The sequence below is a fragment of the Paroedura picta genome, chromosome 3 (assembly GCF_049243985.1).
Source record: "Paroedura picta isolate Pp20150507F chromosome 3, Ppicta_v3.0, whole genome shotgun sequence".
NCBI lineage: Eukaryota > Metazoa > Chordata > Lepidosauria > Squamata > Gekkonidae > Paroedura > Paroedura picta.
This window is the reverse complement of record NC_135371.1, coordinates 118,834,689-118,854,185: the sequence shown is the minus strand read 5'-3', so window position 1 is coordinate 118,854,185 and position 19,497 is coordinate 118,834,689. Positions and strand designations below refer to the sequence as shown.

Sequence of the window (19,497 nt, the reverse complement as noted above, 5' to 3'; positions counted from 1 at the left end):
TCTGTACTGTAACACCAGTTCAGCCAATTATAACTAGAATTAAATCCTGTTGTAGCTGATACAATAGGCACTAGCAGGGGAGGAGGGGGGAAATAGCAAAGAGAGAGGGAGGTAGAAAGGAAGAGAGTGATTAAGATAGACAGAGCTTGGTGGTAGGAAGAGGAAGGGGAGGAGTTGTCCAGTCTGTAAGGGCATGGGGTTGAATGTTTGTGTTGTGGGTATGGTTGTGGAGGTGGAGGTGTGGTGACAAATGAGGGCATGGGTGTGGAGAGAGGGGTGTCAGGAACTTGTGGTTTGGAATGTTCATTGAGTGTGGGAGAGGACTGACCTTTGGGAATAGTGGCATAGTGGTTACAGATGAGCTTACCAGAGCCATGTCTTCAGATATGTGAAGGGAAAAACAGACTGGAGACTCTTCTTAGGGGGAGATTACATAGCAACCAATTCCTCCCAGTTCTGCGTTCAACTTCATTTCCCTTCTTGTGTGAATTAGGCCACAGACACCAAAATGTCCCCCTGCCCTGATGCACATGGGGTAGTCACAGTACACAGGTGTTCACCCTGCTCCTTCTGTCTCCATTTTTTTACTGTTGATAAAATGTTATGCGCCCACATCCCTCTTTCACGGTTGCTCCTTAGAAGAAGAAGAGCTGGATTTTTGTACCCTGCTGTTTACTACCCAAAGGAGTCTCAAAATGGTTTACAAAAACCTTTTCCCTTCCTCTCCCCACAATAGACGGCCTGTGAGGGATGTGGGGCTGTGAGAGGTCTGAGAGAACTGGGAGTGTCCCAGTCACCCATCAGGCCTCAGGTGTCTCAAAGCAGTTTACCTTCCCTTCCTCTCCCCATAACAGACTCCCCATGAGGGAGGTAGGGCCAAGAGAGTGCTAGCTCATCATTTGGTGAAGCTTAAGTGCCTCACTTTGAAGCTGGCAACCCTAAGAAGAGGTCTTTCTGTGCATAGCAGTGTTGACCCTAGTCAGGTTTATGCATACCTAGGTAGTGTGGAATTTCAGAACATAAACCTACACCAATCTGGCAACCTTACCTCCTCTCTGCAATGTTTTCTTGACCTGAAATAGGTCAGGGGGTGCTAGGTGGCTGCAGGGGCATTAGACACTTTTGAGGCCCCACTTCCAGACCTCAAGGAATATGTTCAGACCAGGGACAGCCAACCTCCAGGTGGGTCCTGGAGATCTCCTGGAATTGCTGCTTATCTCCAGACTATAAAGGTCAGCTCCTCAGGCAAAAGTGGCTGCTTTGGAGGGGTGACTGTGTAGCATTGTATCCCACTGAGGTTTAGGGATGCCAGCTTCCAGGTGGGGTCTGAGAATCCCCTGAAAGTACAGCTCATCTCCAGGCAGTTTGGCTGATGGGAAAGCTCTCCCCCCTCACATGCATCCCTTCAAAAGGAATGCACATGACCCCAAGCACCCCTTGGCTAGCACAGTCTGTTGCTTGGCTGGTGATGTCTGCCCTTCTGAAGTCTGAAGCCTACTGCTGGCAACTGCAGTCCCTGTTGTTGTCTGCAAGGCCAAATTGTTGCCTAATAAAAGTGGATCACTGTCTTTAAAGCTTTAAAGATAACTCCACTTGAAATTCTGGGCCATTTATGCCTTTGATGGCATAGGACCTTCCTGGCGAATATTGTTTTTTATTTACCACGTCAAGATTCAGAAAAGCCACTTCAGTTTCCATGTTTCTCCAGCCATTTACCTGTTCACTATTTACAGTTTCAGGCTGTAAATATTCTTTATTTAGATCTTCCTGCACTTTCCAGACTTGCAGGATGGATGCTGCTCTGTCTGTCTATCTGTGCCCCAAAATACAAACAGCTGCTGGTAAGGGCTGGAGGGACACACCTGCACCACTCCACCTCAGTCTGCAAGCCTCTACCATTGTCTCTAGATGCCTGGTCATCTCTAGATTATAATTATAATGTTCAGTTCTGCAGGCAAAAATGGCTACTTTGGAGGCTGGACTCTGAGGCATTGTATGATTTTGAAGTCCCATCTCCAAACCTCCAGGAATATTTCCAACTCAAGGGTAGCCAACCTTGAGGTGGGCCTGGAGAGCTCTTGGAATTACAGCTCATCTGCAGAGTATAAAGATCAGCTGTCCAGACAGAAAGGGCTCCTACGGAGTTTGGATATGGTTGAGGAGAAGAAACATTTAAGGTCTCCCACACAGGTTGTTGTGGAGTTGAATCACTTGAGGCCTACTGCACAGGGTTGTTGTGCAGATGAAACAGGAGGCAAAAGAACCTCTGCAACAGCTTCCAGTTTCACCTGCACAACAACCCTGTAGGCATAAAATCTACAGGGAGTTGCTTGGCTGCCTCTTCCCTCCAACAGTGAGGCTGGCCAGAGCAGTATTTTAAGTAAGAAAAGGCTTTTCTGTGGCCTTCCTGTCAGCCAACTGTTTGGCAGAAGTGGAAAGCTTCCCCCCCTCTCAAAAGGAAAGCACACCCATGCCCACAGATTCCCCTATGTTGCTCTTGGAAACGCCTTCCTGGCCTCAGTCAGGGGCTGTTAGAGGCTTCCTTCACAGCAGGCCTGAAGGGGGGGAGGGGGAGGGAGAATACTCATCAAGCACCTGCCAGCTCTGTCAGTGATCTGAGGCAAAGTGCACAGAGTTGTTGGATGTGACAGTTAGGGGTGGGAGACACAGCCTAATTGGGCTGGTTGGGCTGTTGGGGGGCAGGTGCCAGTGGGGCCAGCCCAATCCAGATGCTTGCAGGACCCAGACAGGGCCAGGATAGTCTCCGCCCAGGAGGGCTTTTCAAAATTATATAGTAGAGCAAAGTGTTAAAGATATTTTGAAAGGCAATATGTGCAAGAATTGGTGTTACTTATTGGAGAGCTGCTATGGCTTTACACAATCTGGTAATGTTTGAAAGTCTGAAGTGCTGGGTTTGGGGGCTGACTCCTTAGATCTAGGATTGATTACAATACATTTACCTTTCCTTGTCTTGAATTTTTTTTAGGTCTAATGTTTGAAAGTTTATTGCCACCTGGTTCAATTTTATCTTGTTCTCTCATAATGTACTGTAATGTCTTCACTGCATTGCCTACACAGGTAGTGGGGAGATCCCTGCTATATGTACAGGTTTGTGGAAGATAACTTCTGTTGTCATTCCCCAAAACACTGTAGTAGCTGTGTAATCTCTTTAAGCCTACCTTCTTAGCCCTGAAGAATTGATTTGAGAAACCAACCCTCTCTTATCTTAATACACTCAGCTTAACTTTTCACACTCCAAAGAAAAGGGACAATTGAATTCACCATTCTTTCCTGATTCTCTGAAACAATTTGAGGGGGTCTCTGTAGTACTTCACAGTTAAGTGTGCCAGGAAATAAAATCCATATGGCAAATATAAAGCTGTCTGTGTGAATGCCAGACATGGCGTGCCAGGCCAAAACAGAAGAATTGGCAGGTCAATATTACAATTGTTCTTTGGGTATCTAAAATGAATGGACAAAAGACTTGACAACTATGTCCACCTGATTTTAGCATCAGTGTTTACAAAGAATTAACTTGCAGTTTGAGGCTGCAGCCCTTATCTTCACTTCTCTCACTATAAAGGCCTCTGATGCACAGAGGAAAGAGGTGGAAAAAGGAAAGCAGTTGAGGCTTGTCCTGACTTTCTTTACAGAATGACTTTACAGAATGACTGGGACCTCTGGCTGTAATTTCGTAATCAATAGCAAAGTCAGAAGCATGAAAAACTCCAATAGCTCTGAGGGTCCCAACTTATTGGTTGTTCCTGGCCCCAAAGAAGCTTGCCTGGCATCAACGCAGGCCAGGGCCTTTTCGGTCCTGGCCCCTACCTGGTGGAATGAGCTCCTGGAAGAGCTACGGGGCCCTGCAGGAGCTTTTGGCGTTTCACAGGGCCTGCAAGACAGAGCTCTTCCACCAAGATCTATTCTGCACACGATAGATAATGCACTTTCAATGCACGTTAGAAGTAGATTTTCCTGTTCTGCGCAGGAAAATCCAGCTGCCAAAGCACATTGAAAGTGCATTATCCTATGTGTGCAGAATGTCTATGGCTGAGGCCCCTGGGAAGACACCCCACCATGCTTGTTCTATCAGTGGTGGCCAGCAGGTGTTGCCTTGTTGCCCTGGTGGGGGGAGCCATTTTGCAGTGGGGGAGGGCTTGTTTTTACCACCATTTTTGTTGTACTTGTTAATGTTAATTTTTATTGGGTTTAATAGTAGCTTATTGTGGGCTTTTAAATCTTTTTGTAACCCACTATGAGCCGGCACGATGGGAGTGATGGGGAATAAATCCAATAAATAAAATAATAAGTTGTTTTTATACCTTGCTTTTCATTATTAAAACGAGTCCTAAAGAAACTTACTATCCAAATACCTTTCCCTTTCTCTCCTCACAGCAGATGTCCCCTATGAGGTAGGTGGGGCAGAAAGATCTCTCGAGAGAACTGTGACTGGCCCAAGATCACCCAGCTGGCTGCATGTGGAGAAGGAGTGGGGAATCAAACCTGGGCTGAATCTGCACGGAGCTTTTATTCCAATCCCAGATCAATTCAGTCCCTGCTGTCTCCACTGAATGCGATTTCCATTTTGATTTTGTCCAATTTAAATTTTCCCTCTGCAACAAGCATCATTGGTCTGGAATGACCCTGCCTTTTCCCTCAATATTTGAAAAATCGGCATGAGAAAGCATGCAGAACTCTCTTCTTGTTCCGAACTTGCTGGAGGAGAAGCCCTGATTGGCCAAGGCTTCAGTTCAAAGGCTTCCTCATTCCCAGGCTGCAAACTTGCTTTAAAGGGGAAGCCCTAACTTCTCTTGGCAGAAGCTCCTGAAGCCCTAACTTCTCTTGACAGAAGCTCCAGAAGCCCTAACTTCTCTTGGCAGAAGCTCCAGAAGCCCTAACTTCTCTTGGCAGAAGCTCCAGAAGCCCTAACTTCTCTTGGTAGAGATTTGCCTCTTGGTTTTTTTTCTCCCTCCTCTGCGGTCTCCAATCCTCTCCCCCCCCTTCAAGAAAAGAAAGAAATAGGCTCCTCCTGTGCTTGGATCCCCCTTCTGAGCTTCCCTAATCATGTGCAGAACACTTTTCTGTTTCCATGGGGGGGAGGGGGGATAGAGGAAGACCCGAGTTCAAATTGTTTTGGATTCAGCAGGATACACAACGGAATAAACAAAGTAAGTGCAGCATCAGCCCTGGTTCTCCAAATTAGAGGCCACTGCTCTTTAACCACTACAACCATGCTAGCCAACTCTGCAGATTGGTGCTTAAGAAGTAGGCCTAACACCAAAGTTCAGGAAATATGGGATCTCTGTAGTCCCTGTTACCTGCTTCCTCTGAAATGTTTCCTGCCCTGACTGAGTAAAGGGTGAAATATGGAGGAGCTACTAACAGAGGTGTTTCAAAGTATGAGGAGATCCTGAAGCAAATTTGGGTCTTGGGAAATATATAAGACCAAACTCCATTATAGATATCATGGGAAATGGAGAAAGGTGAAAACAAGGAGTAAAACAATGATCATTTTTCAGGCCTACGTGGCAAATGGCACACATAATCACCGTGAATGTACAGCACTATGCCTGGATATTGCATGTTCCAAGTAGGCCTTCCCTCCTGCAAACATAATAGAAACCTCAAGGCATGTTTGGGTTGCATAGGAAACGGAGGGTACCATTAGAAGACAGAAAGGGCAAAGAGCAAAGCAGCCTGCTGGAAATCAGCAATCAAGAACTGGCAGGCTTAAGCTGATGCAGAAAGGATTGAGGCTAAACTGCAGAGGAAGTGGCAGGACTACAGGGGGAAGGGGAGGGGGGAATACCAGCACTGGAGCAAAGCCAGCAAGTGTTAGGAATTAAGGCATTAATCTCATCTGGGTTGGCCTTTCTAACAGTGTACTCTGGTCATCCTGCTGCAGAAAGAAAGGAAATGCACCGTGATTAGATAGCTTGCATGTATACAAGGGTATGCACTATGTCTGGCAGTAGGATAATAGATTTGGCTCTGCTGTGACACTTTTACAACCACAGACTTTGAGTATTAAAGTGACCACTAAAGGTTGTCTGATTTCTCATATCTCGGGAGCCTGTCCCATGGCTTAACTATTCTTAACAAAAACTTGCTTTGCTTGTTCCTTACGAGGGATGCCTGATGAACACCCACCTCTTTGATTCACATCCTGTTCAGTAGTAGCAAATACTGAACTGATTTTTCAACAGAAGATTTGATACTGGCTGTTCTGAGTTTTCCAGACTAATAATTTTAGTCCCTGACACTTCATCAGTAACTGTGGCTGGCATCTTCAGGAGGACAACAGTGAGAAGGGATGCCAAAGTGTGGAATGTGTGAACAGTTGCTGGGCAACTTATTTACTTCTTTGTGTGTTTTATTCAAAGTACAAGGTTTTGTGTGAATGCACACTTTGTCAGATACGTGCGACAAAAGCTTATCCTTATCCATTGTTCTTCTATATATTTATGAAACAGTTTAGGGGGTGGGACGTGTCTGGCTTTCCAAATTGTAATAGGGCCAATCAGGGTGCAGTGAGTTTTGCTCTGATTGGCCTTGCCCCTGCAGCTCCCGCCCTCCGTCCCTGAACTCTAGCCTCTTTGCTCTCAGACGCCTCAGTGCCTGAAGCCAGCAGCAGGTAAGAGGAGAGGCCCTGGGCAAAGGATTGTGGTGGAGGGCCTGCTAACGAGGGCCTCTTGGCATGCTAATGAGCTGCCCAGCCCCCGCCCGCCCCACTTAATTTGGCTGTGAGCTGCTGCCCAAGGCCACCTTAAGCTGCCTGGCCAGGGGCCAGGGGGGAGACCCTTTCAAGGCCCATTCTTAGGAATGGGCTTTGAAGCTAGTACCTTGAATCAAACTTTGTTGGCTGTAAAGGTGCCACTGGACTCAAACTTTGTTCTACTTCTTCAGACAAACATCTGTGCCACTAAGTTTGCCAGGATACTCAAAGGCAGAATGGAATGTCACCTTACTGTGGCTCTTGAATGCTTTGCAGAAACCCTGCCTGCTATATGACAGCCTCATGTATGGTGCTGTGTTTTTTATTCCTTGATTTATTGTAGTCAGAAAGGACCCAGATTGGAGACAACTAAGAGGGATCTGATGTACTCGAGGGTGGATAGGCTGTAACAAAGCTCTGAAGAATACTCCAGAACTCATGGACTGGATAATTTCTAATTCTCAAATTAATTTTTGATACAATAAAAATGCCACTGCAAATTGACTGCTATTTTCTCATATGTGGATGGAAAGATTCCAGGTGACCAGTAATCAACCTCTCTACATTTTATCTGAACACATCCCTACTTGCTCAAATTGAAGGTTTACTATATCCTGGGTATCCATCAAAAACTTGTTTCCAATTTCAGGTCTCATTCCCATTTTAGAAGAAATGAGACCGAGGCTGATTCTGCACTTACTTGGTTTATTCCGTTGTGGATCCTGCTGAATTCAGATCGATTTGAACTCAGGTCTTCACCTATTCCCCCCCTCCCCCAACTGAAACAGAAAGTGTTCTGCACTCAATTGGGAAAGCTCAGAACTGGGAGTGGTGCCAAGCACAGTATGAGTCTCTTTCTTTCTTTTCTTGATTGGGTTGGGAGGTGGAGAGGATTAGAGACAGCAGAGGAGGGGGGAAAAAACCAAGAGGCAAATTTCTGCTGAGAGAAATTAGGGCTTCTGGAGCACACTTTAAGGGAAGCCTTGCAACCGAGAATCAGGAAGACTTTGAAATGACTCCCTGGCCATTCAGGAAAGACTTCTTTGTTACAGCATTGGAGGCACGAGGCAGAGTTATTTCGCAAAGAGCAAAGATCTGTACATTTACTCATAGTTGTTTTTGAAATATTGAGGCTTATATCCACTCCAGGATATTGCAGGGGAAAGGTAGGGTCACCACGAATTAATCATGCTTGTTGCAGAGGGAAAATTTAAAGTGCCCAAAGTCAAAATGCAAAAAGAATTTAGTGTAGACAGGAGGGATTCATTCGAACTGGGACAGGGTAAAAAGCCCCATGCAGACTACACCCTAGTGATACAAATTTTTATCCCAGACAGACACATCTGGTGTGTGTTTCTGTCCAGTGTGTTCACTCTGTCCCTGTCAGTCACATTTCATCTGTCTCTTTCTTCAGCTCAGGATTCTCCTTTCTTTCACTCTAATTTCTTATCAAACTGGGGTTGATTGAACCAGTCACTCTTTTTGAGCCTAAATTCATAGCCCAGTCTTTACCCATACAACGGTCACCTCCAGAATAGACTTCTGTAACTAGCTCTACACGGGCCTGCCCTTGTCCCTGACCTGGAAATTGCAGCTGCTAGGATCTTCACAAGAACATCTTGGAAAGTCCATATCCAGGCTGTGCAGAGGCAGCTGCATTGGTTGCCTGTTGTGGCCCGGATCCAGTTCAAGGTTTTGTTTTTGACCTTTAAGGCCCTTCATGGTCTGGGACCCACATATTTGAGGGGCTGTTTGTCACCCTATGCCCCCCCTCCAGGGCTTTGCACTCTGTGGGTACCAACTTGTTGGTCATTTCTGGCCCCAGGGAAGTTTGCTTGGCCGCAACCAGAGCCAGGGCCTTTTTGGTCTTAGCCCTACCTGGGGGAATGAGCTCCCGGGAGAGTTGCAGGTCCCGTGGGAGCTGTTGCCTTTTTGCAGGGCCTGTAAGATGGAGCTCTTCCACCAGGTCTATGGTTGAGGCTGGTGTAGGAGGAAGATCTGGTTGCCCCCCCAAGGAAGTATGCCACCCTTTGAACATCTTGGGTGTTGATTGTTTGGTATGGCCCTCTACCACCCAGTGGCAGGCATTCCATTATGGGGATGGTTGTTTTTCCACCGTTGGGTTTTTGTATTATTCCGTTTTGTTTAATAGGGTTTTATTGTAGTGAGGTTTTTATGTTGTAACCCACCACAAGCCAACGTGCTGTGAGTGGTGGGTAAAAAATATAATAAGTGATGATGATGATGATGGTAGCCTTACAATCAGAAGAAAGCATCGTCAGAACCTGGGGAGCAAATGGGGTCCTTTGCAATTTTAGGCAGCCTCTTCTCCCATCTTGTGATGGCTTCTGAAACCTAACTGAGGAGGGTTGCTTTACCCTGAGGTAAAAATCCCAGATTTCTCTCACAGGTACTTTTAAAAAGCAGCACACAGCAAAAGGGAATCAAACCTAACGTTAGGGATTTGGCTGATGGCTATCAGGCACAGGGTCTCATTTAACATGTACTGGAGATCCGCATAATATATACATATACCTATATAAATAAAGTTGTCTCGCTGTTTTTATATCTTTATGCTTTACTTACAGCTGGAGGGGCATTCAGTGATAAAACTGCAAATCTGGATGGATGGCAGTGAATTAAAAGTTAAGACACATTGATCTAGCCACTATACCACACTGACTCTTAACTTTTACTTTTCATTTTTACTCATAATTTAGCACAGTTTTGTGTCTCAGCCGGGATGCCCACAAAATATACTCAGGGTCCATGCACTCTTGTGTCCTGCTCCTTGAATGTGGCCCCTTGAATTTGTAGCTTCAGAAAGAGATCCGTATTCTCTGAATCAAAGAGAGATTGAAAGCATAATTGTCTTCAGTACTCCCTAAAAAGTGACCATATCAAAAATTCTAGATGAGTAAGGAGGGAGAGGGTCTCTTTTGCTTTCTCTCATGGCTGTTGGCATGTGAATTCCTAACTGGCACAACAGTATCTCATATACTGAGACAAATAGTGGGGAATGGATGATGCTGTGGACTTCCATCAGCTCACCAAACAAGAGACAGAGCGTTGTGCTAAGTGGTCATTTTGTCTGAATCCCCATTTTTTAAAAAATTTATTATCTGTAAAATGTTCCTGTGGAGTGGTATAAATAAAGCGCTAAGGGGTAAAAGGGAGGAGAGAAGGCGGCCCGGGTCCATGATAAAAACTCGGAGGGGCCAATCAGGAGCCACAAAGCGGCTCCCGATTGGCCCCTCCAAGTGTCACTCGAGGGCCAAGCGGCCAGTTCGGAGCCGCGCTTCATGCGGCTCCCCATTGGCTGGTTGGCCCGTCCTCGGCTGGGCCGGATGGGGAGTTGCCGCACCGAGGAAGCTGCCTTCCCCGCTGGTAAGTCCTCTGGCCGGCTTAGCCTCACCCTCTGGAAAGGAGCAGGGATGCCACATCAAAGACGCAGAGTCCCTGTTCCTTTCCCGCCTGGGGTCCCTTTGCCCTCGGGAAAGGAGCAGGGATGCTGCGTCGAAGACGCGGCAGCCCTGCTCCTTTCCCGCTGCCCACGCAGCTAGCTTGGGCGGGGAGGGGGGCCACGGGAGAGGAGCAGGGCCGCCGCATCGCAGACGCGGCGGTCCTACTCCTTTCTTGCCCATGCACTGCGGCCTGTGGTCATGGAGGCTGCGCCTGACCTCCAGCCACGGGACTGCTACGCCCCGGGAAGCCTTCACCCGGCAAAGGCTTCGCCAGGGAGGGAGCCTAGCGCCCATTTTATTTTTATCCCCCTAGTATTTATATAATGTCTGCTTCTAAATTAGACTTGGTCATTCTATACGGGGGGGGGGGGCTTCTATGCTCTGTGAGGATTATTACATTGCCCAAGATTTTTAAAAAAACAAAAACAAAACACAAACATTCTCCCCACTTCCTGCCCTGTGTCTTTTCCTGCAGTCTAGGTTGGTGTTTTGTGGAGTTGCGCGTTCACTGTCCTCCTTTGAGGGGAGGGGCTAAAGCTAACTTTGATGTTTTCAAACAAATGACGGGGCTCAGTTAGAACCCTGTTAAAGAGAATAGGGGGAAATATTAAACACTGGGACCCCTAAGTTGAAAACATTCTTACAACACAATAGCTAATTTATGTTTTTCCAGCCGGTGAATTAAGAAGGTATTAATCTTTTGGAGTTTTTATTAATGCATATGTCCAGAAAAACAGGTATAGGTATATGAATAAGGCAATGGGAGTCCATAAGAAGTGGTTCCAAGGTATAGTTGGTAGGTGCATGACAGCACAAGCATGCAGAAACTAAGTTGCATCCTGGTTAATGTCTGGAGGGGAGGCCTGCAGAAGAACTCTATTTATACCTTTCTTTGAGTTCCATGATAACAAAAGATAGGATATAAATAAACACAAATTAGCACTGGTCATCATTACAAATATCTTCCAGTACTTCTGTTGCATAGAGAAGAATCCTCAAACAATTTGATATTTTTAGGTTAAATTGGATTAGTCCAATTAGTCTAATTTTGTTTATACAATGACTAACTTGCCAACTATCTGCCCCTAGTATCTGAATAATAAAGCTCTTTTCACAAGCACGGGAGAATCAAAGCAGACACAGAGAAAACCCTCTTTTGTTTGCTTAGTAATGGAGAAAATTGCTTTTGAAAGGCAAGGTTGTTCCGTTGCTCTGTGAGTGGAAGCAGAAGTCCCACTTCGAAACAACTTTCTGCCTTGTGCTCCAAAACCAGCTAAAGACTCAGTTGCTTAACACAGAGATAGAGTATTACCATATCCCCTCCCATCAAGCATAACATTTTTCAGTGGAGGCAATTCATACCTTCTGCTGCAAGTCATCAAATGATGTCACAGAGTGGAGAGGCACTGAGAGATCTACAAACCTACATGAAACAACCATTGCCCAAGGAAGCAGGGACATAATTGAAACAAAAGCACTAGGTTATACAGCAATAGATATTGGTAAGGTATTCAGACACACAGCATAGGATGCCTGACACCACTGCTAGAAGACAGGGTCCCACAGTGTGGGTGATGTCATTTTATAAAAAATCTCTCAGATAAAATGTTCTGCATCTGTCTTGTCTCCGTGCTACTTCTGCCTTTTAAAATTCTGTCACCAAACCCTATCTAAAGATACATCACTTTTTTCTTCTGAGGCCAGAATTCAGTGATTGGCACAGACCAGCCCCAACTTCAAATCCCACAGCCATGGGGAAACTGGACCCTTTGGTTGGACTCCTCAGTCAATATTCCATCACAAAATGCCCTGGGTGAACCTTACCCCACTGGATGAATTGGAATCTGGTGCTGGTTCTGATGCTGGCTCTGAACCCGCTTCCTTTTTCTCCTCTTCTTCAGCTTTGGCTTCTACTGTTGTCATTGTGAGACGCGTCTGTCGTCTCCTGTTGCACCACTGGAAGAGGTTCCTTTCTCCAGAGACACAGCTGTTAATGGTCCCGGGGCTGCTTATGTAGGACCTCTCAGCACTGTGCACTTGGCTTGCCCTGTGCCCACTGTGACAGCCCTGATGCCTGCTGCTCTTAGTGATTTATACAGACCTGCCGCACTAAGCACCCCCTTCTGCAGCTCCAGGCCACCCCTCCCCCGCACAGCCTCATTCTCTACACGGGGATCAAAATCCATATTTTAATAAACACAGGCATCCAATCTGGTCTGTCCATTGGATCCCCATAATCTGCATAAAGATTATCCTGGATAATTGTATCAAAAGAGCCAACACATACTTCATTAGTGAACGTGTGTGTGTACATGTTATACCTATGTATTTGTGTATGTGTGCATACACATGTGTTATGCTGCAAGGCAATTCAAGCTTCCTCCTTGCCTCCCTTCCACTAGAAATCTTGTTAGGATCTGGTGTCATCCAGGCTGTTGACAGAGTCTACTTCATTGTCCTAATTCAGCAGTGGCCAGACTTCTAGGACAGCATCAGGCTCCACTTCATGCCTGATATTACCCCTCTCATTTGAATTGGCCAGTTATGAACTTCAGTGCTGGGCAGCAGTTTGGATACAATGCTTACCTGTTCTGCATTGGCATATAGTTACCACCTTTCCCATAGGTGTAAAAGACCTGGCCATTACTGATTCCTATGCGAATAAATGCTATTATAACAACATCAACAAGATGTTGGCTTGGACTAGCCAGGAGGGAGCAAATTAACTGACCCAATTAAGAGCTCTTAGTATTAACTGTAAAATTCTTCCTTCCGAGGGTTACTATCTTTCTAATAAGCCCCTAATCTCAGAGATGAGGAAACCGCTCTGATAATCTTCTTTCTGCCCATGTCCCATTAGGGAAAAAAGGATTAGGGAAAATAACTAGGATTCCTTTTGTAGGTACTATTGCATACCTCATATCTCATGCCGGAGGGATAAAGAATATGGTCTCTATGTACTGCATGATGCACACAGCATCTAGTTTTTATATGGTGGGAAAGTATTTATTGTGCAGCAGTTAAAGCTGGAAAGGACTATCCCCAGCAACCTTTAAATGTCATTGGTAGTTGGAAGGCATCAAGGTTGTGGAAACAAAAGGAGGTGTTACCAGAAAACCTTTCAAAGATACAAATTGGATTAGAGGAAAGGTAGGTGAGCAGGCACTTTGAAATTACAGTAGACCATTGAGCCTCAGATTTTTGCTGCTAGGTGTGAGGAAGAACAGCTGAATGTCAACAGTCAGCCTGGCCCAGCTGGTGCAGTTGGCTGGCTGTTGGGCCAACAGGTGGCACGCAAATCCTCCAGGGCACAAGGATACCATGGGATTAATGGAGCTTTGCAAGCTCAACTGTGGCACCAACTCTTGGCTCAGGATTAAGGAAGGACTACATTTCAATAACAGGCTGTGAGAGCAGGTTCCCAAAAACATCTGGCCAGGGAAGAGGAATCAACCTTTGTGGGAAACCTCTAATGAAGGGGAGTGGGGTTAACCTGTAATGATGTTTGCTAAACACAGTAGCATGATAGAGGGACACAGGAGAATCTTGGGCTGTCATATCATTCACTCACTGAAAGAGGCATCTTGGCAGTCCTAGTACTGGTGTAGCGGGTGCTGGTATCATAATCACCAAGGAAGGCACTAGGCAGAGCTTGATATTGGCGGCCAGGCATGGACAGGGCTCTGAGTGAACACAGGAACAACCTCCGTGGATGCTTAGTACTTCCAAGATTCCTCTTCTTCAGCACCTGAGAAAAATGTCAAAATCAGGGGCTCTGTTGGATGATGGGTAAATTGGGGACAAACTTATCTCAGCTCTATCTCACACAATACCCCTTCCTGTACAGTGTACTTGCCACTTCCTTCCCCATTTGCTCCTCTCCCTAGTTAATCATTTGGATTTTCCAGTGAAGTTATCTGGGGCTGTCACAAGGAGCCTGCCAGCAACAGACTTTTCAAGGGTCCTGCTTTCTGCTCTTCTTCGAGACAGTGAGAACAGTTTTCAATATTTCCTCAGAATATCAGAATATCTCCACCTCAAGTCTCACAGCCCTTGACTGCCTACCTTGGTGGACATGTCTCCACTTTGTTGGTGATGTTGTGGTGCCCTACAATGATGGCCTGGGATCTGGAAGACAAACATAATTGAGCAGTGTAAGTAGAAGAGTTGGTTTTTATACCCTGCTTTTCACTACTCAAGAGAGTCTAAAAATGGCTTACAAACACATTCCCTGTGAGTTAGGTGAGGCTTAGAAAGCTCTGGGAGAACTATGACTGGCCCAAGCTCATCCAGCTTGGCTGCTAACGGAGGAGGAGTCAGGAATCACACCCAGTTCTCCAGATTAGAGGCTATGGCTCCTAACCAGTACACCAAGCCCTCTTCCCAATAGCCAGACAAGCCAACACAAAACTACTACTCTCTTGGACATGTTACTAATTCTTCTCTTTCCTGTCCTTTCCAATGCCAGTCTTCCAGCCACAGCCAGAGTTGAGCTGAGAAAGTTGACCATTCCTTGGATCAGTGATCCTTAAGAAATCCATGGGCACTATAGTGCCCATCAAAGGGTTTTCCTATGTCCATAGGCCTTTAAGACAAAGCATCCCTTCCTCAGAACAAGAAGAACCAACCCTGGCTTTTCTCTATACTACTGGAGCAGGAAAGGCTTTGGATGAACCCAGGAGGCATCACCTTTGGGTCAGCAGGGAGCATCCATTTAAGGAGCAATCTGCTTCTGAAAGCAAGATGCCTGGCAGCCTCCCAACATTTTGTGACTAGCCCCAGCATCCTCTGTCAGCCATATTGTGGTGGTGCCCATTCTCTGGTCTCAAAAGTCCAAAAGTGCCTACAAGATGAACAAGACTGGGAACCCCTGAGCCTGCCAGCTGTATGTGTTCCATTTGTAGAGGGAGTCTCTCTTGGATAGCTGTATCAGTTTGCAGCAGAAGAGCAAAATTTGTTTTTAGGGGTATAAACCATTATGCCAGAATATAGGGCTACCTATCCACAGAGTGGGAATGAACTCTTTACTATTCTATGCATTTGAAATCTTCAACTGGCAGCTTCAAATAGATGGCTGTTCTAATGTCTGAGAAGGGACCTTCTTCCCTGTCCCTGTGATTAGGTCAATTTCCATTTTTTTAGTGATGCACATTCCCACTTTGACAACCCTACTAGGAGACTGGGAGGAATTGCCCCAAGGTCATATTTGCCATATTGCTTTTCTCTACAATTTCCTAATTAACACATAGGTTGACAGTTGCAGTCCTACTGGAACACAGCCACATGCGGTCGGTTGCTTTGGTTGAATGTGCACATTCCCATTTGTAACTCACAAGTTCAACAGGATGCAGATATGCTTTGTGATTCAGATGAAGATGCATAATTGCATCAGATGCACAGAGGGATCTTTCTTGCTGAATTAGGAATTTTAAAAAAATCCTATGACCAGTTTGAGTGGGTAAGAGATCAAGATAAAATGAGAGCAAACAATTTAAAATAGAAAACATCCAAGATACTCTTCATGACAGATGTTGAGCTAATAAGGAGATATAAACCTAGATGCAATCTCCTATGAGGCATTATCGCTAAACACAATGCTGGGAACTTTAGTGATCTGTGTTCATCCTATATTGCCATGAACTTACTTTATCAACAAGTCCAACAAAACAAGTGACTGTCCAACCCAATCTTTCTCAACTTTTTACCATTGAGAACCCCTTGAAAAATTCTACAGGCTTTGAGAACCCCAGAATTGGCACAATCATGCAGAATATGGCTAGGAAGCATAGGTGTGTACATGCCCACCTTGGTCCCCTCTCCTTTCCACCCCCTCCAGGACCATCGTTGGTCATTGTGAGAGGGGGAGGGTGGGCTGACATGACCATATATGCTCGTATCACCCGATAAATGTTTAACAATTAAAAAATATTTTAAAAGAATTAACTCCCACTCATTTGGGAAACCCTTCCAGGGCCATCAAGAAACACCAGAATTTCATGAAATCCTAGTTGAGAAAGCCTGGTCCAATCAAATGAAGCCAAATCAGACACAGAAAAAGCAAGAAAAAACACATACAGCAATAGATAATGTGAGTGGTTAATGAGAACCTAAAGCAAACATAAAGAAATGTAGCTTAAATTGTAAATTCAAGTATAGAATGAGACACTTTGAGGCACCTGTATAAACAATTTTAGACATAATATATCAGAACAGTAATAGTGGTTTGTTTGGATTGCTGATTATCTGGCTTTCAGTCTGAGTGCGTCAATTAAATTGCACCAGAAGTCCTCATTGATAGTCTGTAGCTGGAGAGAAGGGACAAATCTTGTTAGATCTACTGATGATAACTGCAAAACCAGCAGATATTTGTCTAGTGGGTCCCTTTGTGCTTTGGTAAAGCATCTCATAAGGTAGTGATCATTAAATACTCACTTCAGATCTCTCCCCTGACATTTCCCTCACTTAGTCAACATGCACATGAGGTGGATAGATTGGGGATAAATCGGGGTTGCCAATTCCAATTTGGAAAATACTTGGAGATTTAGGGGTAGAGCTTGGAGATCGCAGGGTCTGGAGAGGGGACAGACATCAGCAGAATACAGAAGCATGGAGTCCACCCTCCAAAGTTGTTCTTTTCTCCAAGACAATTGATCTGTATTGTCTGGAAATCAGTCCTAACCCCAGGAGATCTCCAGTCTCCATCTGAAGGTTGGCAACCCTAGCTGGATGTGAGTGTGTAGCGATTTTAAATATCATATCAATATGCAGATGATACCAATATCTAACTTTCTTTGCCCTTTGAACCCACTTCTACAGTGTTATTGTTAGGTGCGAAGTCGTGTCCGACTGATCACAACCCCATGGACAATGATCCTTCAGGCCTTCATGTCCTTGACCATTTGCACCGACTGCTTCAGTGTTCCCTCCAGCCACCTCATTCTCTGTCGTCCCCTTCTTCTTTTGCCCTCGATCGCTCCCAGCATTAGGCTCTTCTCCAGGGAGTCCTTCCTTCTCATGTGGTGACCAAAGTATTTGAGTTTTATCTTCAGGATCTGGCCTTCTAAGGAGCAGTCAGGGCTGATCTCCTCTAGGACAGAACAGTTTGTTCGCCTTGCAGTCCAAGGGACTCGCAAGAGTCTTCTCCAGCACCAAAGTTCAAAAGCCTCAATTCTTTGACGCTCGGCCTTCCTTATGGTCCAGCTTTCACAGCCATTACTTGCAACTGGGAAGACCATAGCCCTGACTAAACGCACTTTTGTTGGCAGGGTGATGTCTCTGCTTTTTAGGATGCTGTCTAGATTTGCCATAGCTTTCCTCCCCAGGAGCAAGTGTCTTTTAATTTCTTTGTTGCAGTCCACATCTGCAGTGATCTTGGAGCCCAGGAAAATAAAATCGGTCATTACTTCTACAATATGAACCTATATATACTGCCTATAAAGCCTCAAAGTATGCCCTTCATATTTCAGAGAATTTTCTCTCTCTCTCTCTATAGCAGCTGTTTTCAACCTTTTGACCACAGAGGTATCAAGAAATGGTCAGCTAGACATGCCTCCCGAAAGTTAGCAGCACCTTGGATGAGCCCCTCCTCACCCCTCTAGGCCCATCATTGGCCACTTTGGGATGGGGCAGGTCAACCTGCCCAAATAAGGATTGACATTGTTTTTTAAAAATTAAAACCCCTCCCCCCTTTACTCAGAGTCAGAAATGGCAGGTGCCACTTTGAAAACCCCTGCACTGAGGTGCCATTGGGGATCCTTCGCGGTACCACATTCAGTAACATGGTACTGAGGCTGGGAAACCCTGCCAGGAATTATATCATTATATTTCAAGTATTAATGGAGCAGGTATAGCAAGAAGCATTTCTCAGTGCCACTTCAAACATTATGCATTTCCTACATGTATAGCTCATGTAAAAAGCAAAATACGGAAGCCTTCCAGAATGTATGTACTTGTTACCAGAGAAAGATTTGTGAGCCACATGCTCTTTTGAAACACAGAAGTACTTTCCTTGTAGGAAGGAACTGCTGAATGATAGAAACAGCCCTCATTGGATGTTCTATAAATGTCGAATTTGCTTCCCTCAGGAGATGTGCTACGCTGAAGCTGGTATCCAGAAATGGTGCAACGGAAACTATTCTGTGGTGACTGAAACGCCAACATGGGGTCAGGCTCTTCTAAGATAATTAGGATCCTTTGGAGCCATTGACAAGAACGTGTTTACTTGACCAGCTAATCAAATCTCTCTTAGACACATCAGAGCCTTGCAGCCAACTGTATTGGCTTGGATCCTAGCCTCCTTTTCCATTTGTGAGATGCAGTTCTGCCGGAAGAAGATGTGTTGAGGAGGCAATTTTCCACATGTCCCCTCCCACTTCACCCTTCCGCCCTTCAGGTTCCACTGAGGGCCATCAGGTAACATGCTAAATGACTGTGCTGAAGAAGCAAACACATTAATGTGCCATCCCAACACCCCATCCATTCTCACAGATTGCTACACATTTGTTACTTCCTTGCCTCTTGAAAAAGTGAATGACCCAATTTACCACAGACAACATGATCCATGGATTGAAAAACAGCCTGAGTGAGACCTAGGCTACCTTCCCTCCTATAATAAATATTACTGAACAAGGGCAATGCCTCTGGCATCATTATTATTTTTGCCTACCAGGATCTTTAACAGAGATAGTAAACACCATGAAAGGAAACGCTAAGTCAGAAGAGATTACAAAAAACAAAGAATGCCAACAGTCCCTGTCCTGTCCTAAATCATAGATACAAGAACTCACAGAAGCATTCCCTTGGTCCATTTATTGCATTCTCTTACCTGAGATGCTACTCACATCCACAGTCTGTCGTGAAATAACTCTCCTTGCTTTCTGCTGCACCATGTAATCTTTAAACTCAAGGCCTGCAGAGCTTCATATACTCCCCTAGAGCCTTGTTAGTATCAGCAAGTGCTGCATTCTGCCAGCCCATCTAAAGCAAGTTTCTATGGTCCCTGACAACCCTGGGGAGTGATGGTGGAAAAGGAAAATTGGTGGATAGATAAGAAAGGCAAAGCTGGTCCTGAGGGTATGGGAGCTCAGCTTCTCTCTCTTTAAAAGGGATATCGCAAGATCTCTCATATTGCCTGCTACAGTGCAAAAGAGAAGAACCAAGTAGAAAGAACACTTAGGAAAGTAGACCAAAGCACTCTTTCTGAATGGAATGAAGTGCATCAGCCAAGAGAAGGGAATGTGAGTGCCTTTCAAAACCTTCCACCTTGATGCTGGCTCACATACCATCCCAACCATGTGGTTGTGCGGAGGTCACAATGAA

General features: G+C 45.4%; 1 protein-coding gene and 1 long non-coding RNA gene across 2 annotated transcripts in view; both read right to left on the bottom strand.

Annotated features, from left to right (window-relative positions):
- PCP2 (Purkinje cell protein 2) overlaps window positions 1–12,138 on the bottom strand; it is a 30,338-nt gene extending 18,200 nt beyond the window's left edge. The window contains exon 1 of the mRNA XM_077327407.1: window positions 12,004–12,138. Coding sequence (XP_077183522.1) covers window positions 12,004–12,102 — 99 coding nt within the window. The 5' untranslated portion in view covers window positions 12,103–12,138. The remainder of the gene's footprint in view (window positions 1–12,003) is intronic.
- Window positions 12,139–13,667: 1,529 nt separating this feature from the next.
- LOC143832663 (uncharacterized) lies at window positions 13,668–19,290 on the bottom strand. Its single transcript, XR_013229342.1, has 3 exons — window positions 19,004–19,290; window positions 14,245–14,307; window positions 13,668–13,927 (listed from the first exon to the last, which is right to left on the bottom strand). It is a non-coding gene; the product is annotated as an uncharacterized LOC143832663 (long non-coding RNA).
- Window positions 19,291–19,497: the final 207 nt, after the last annotated feature.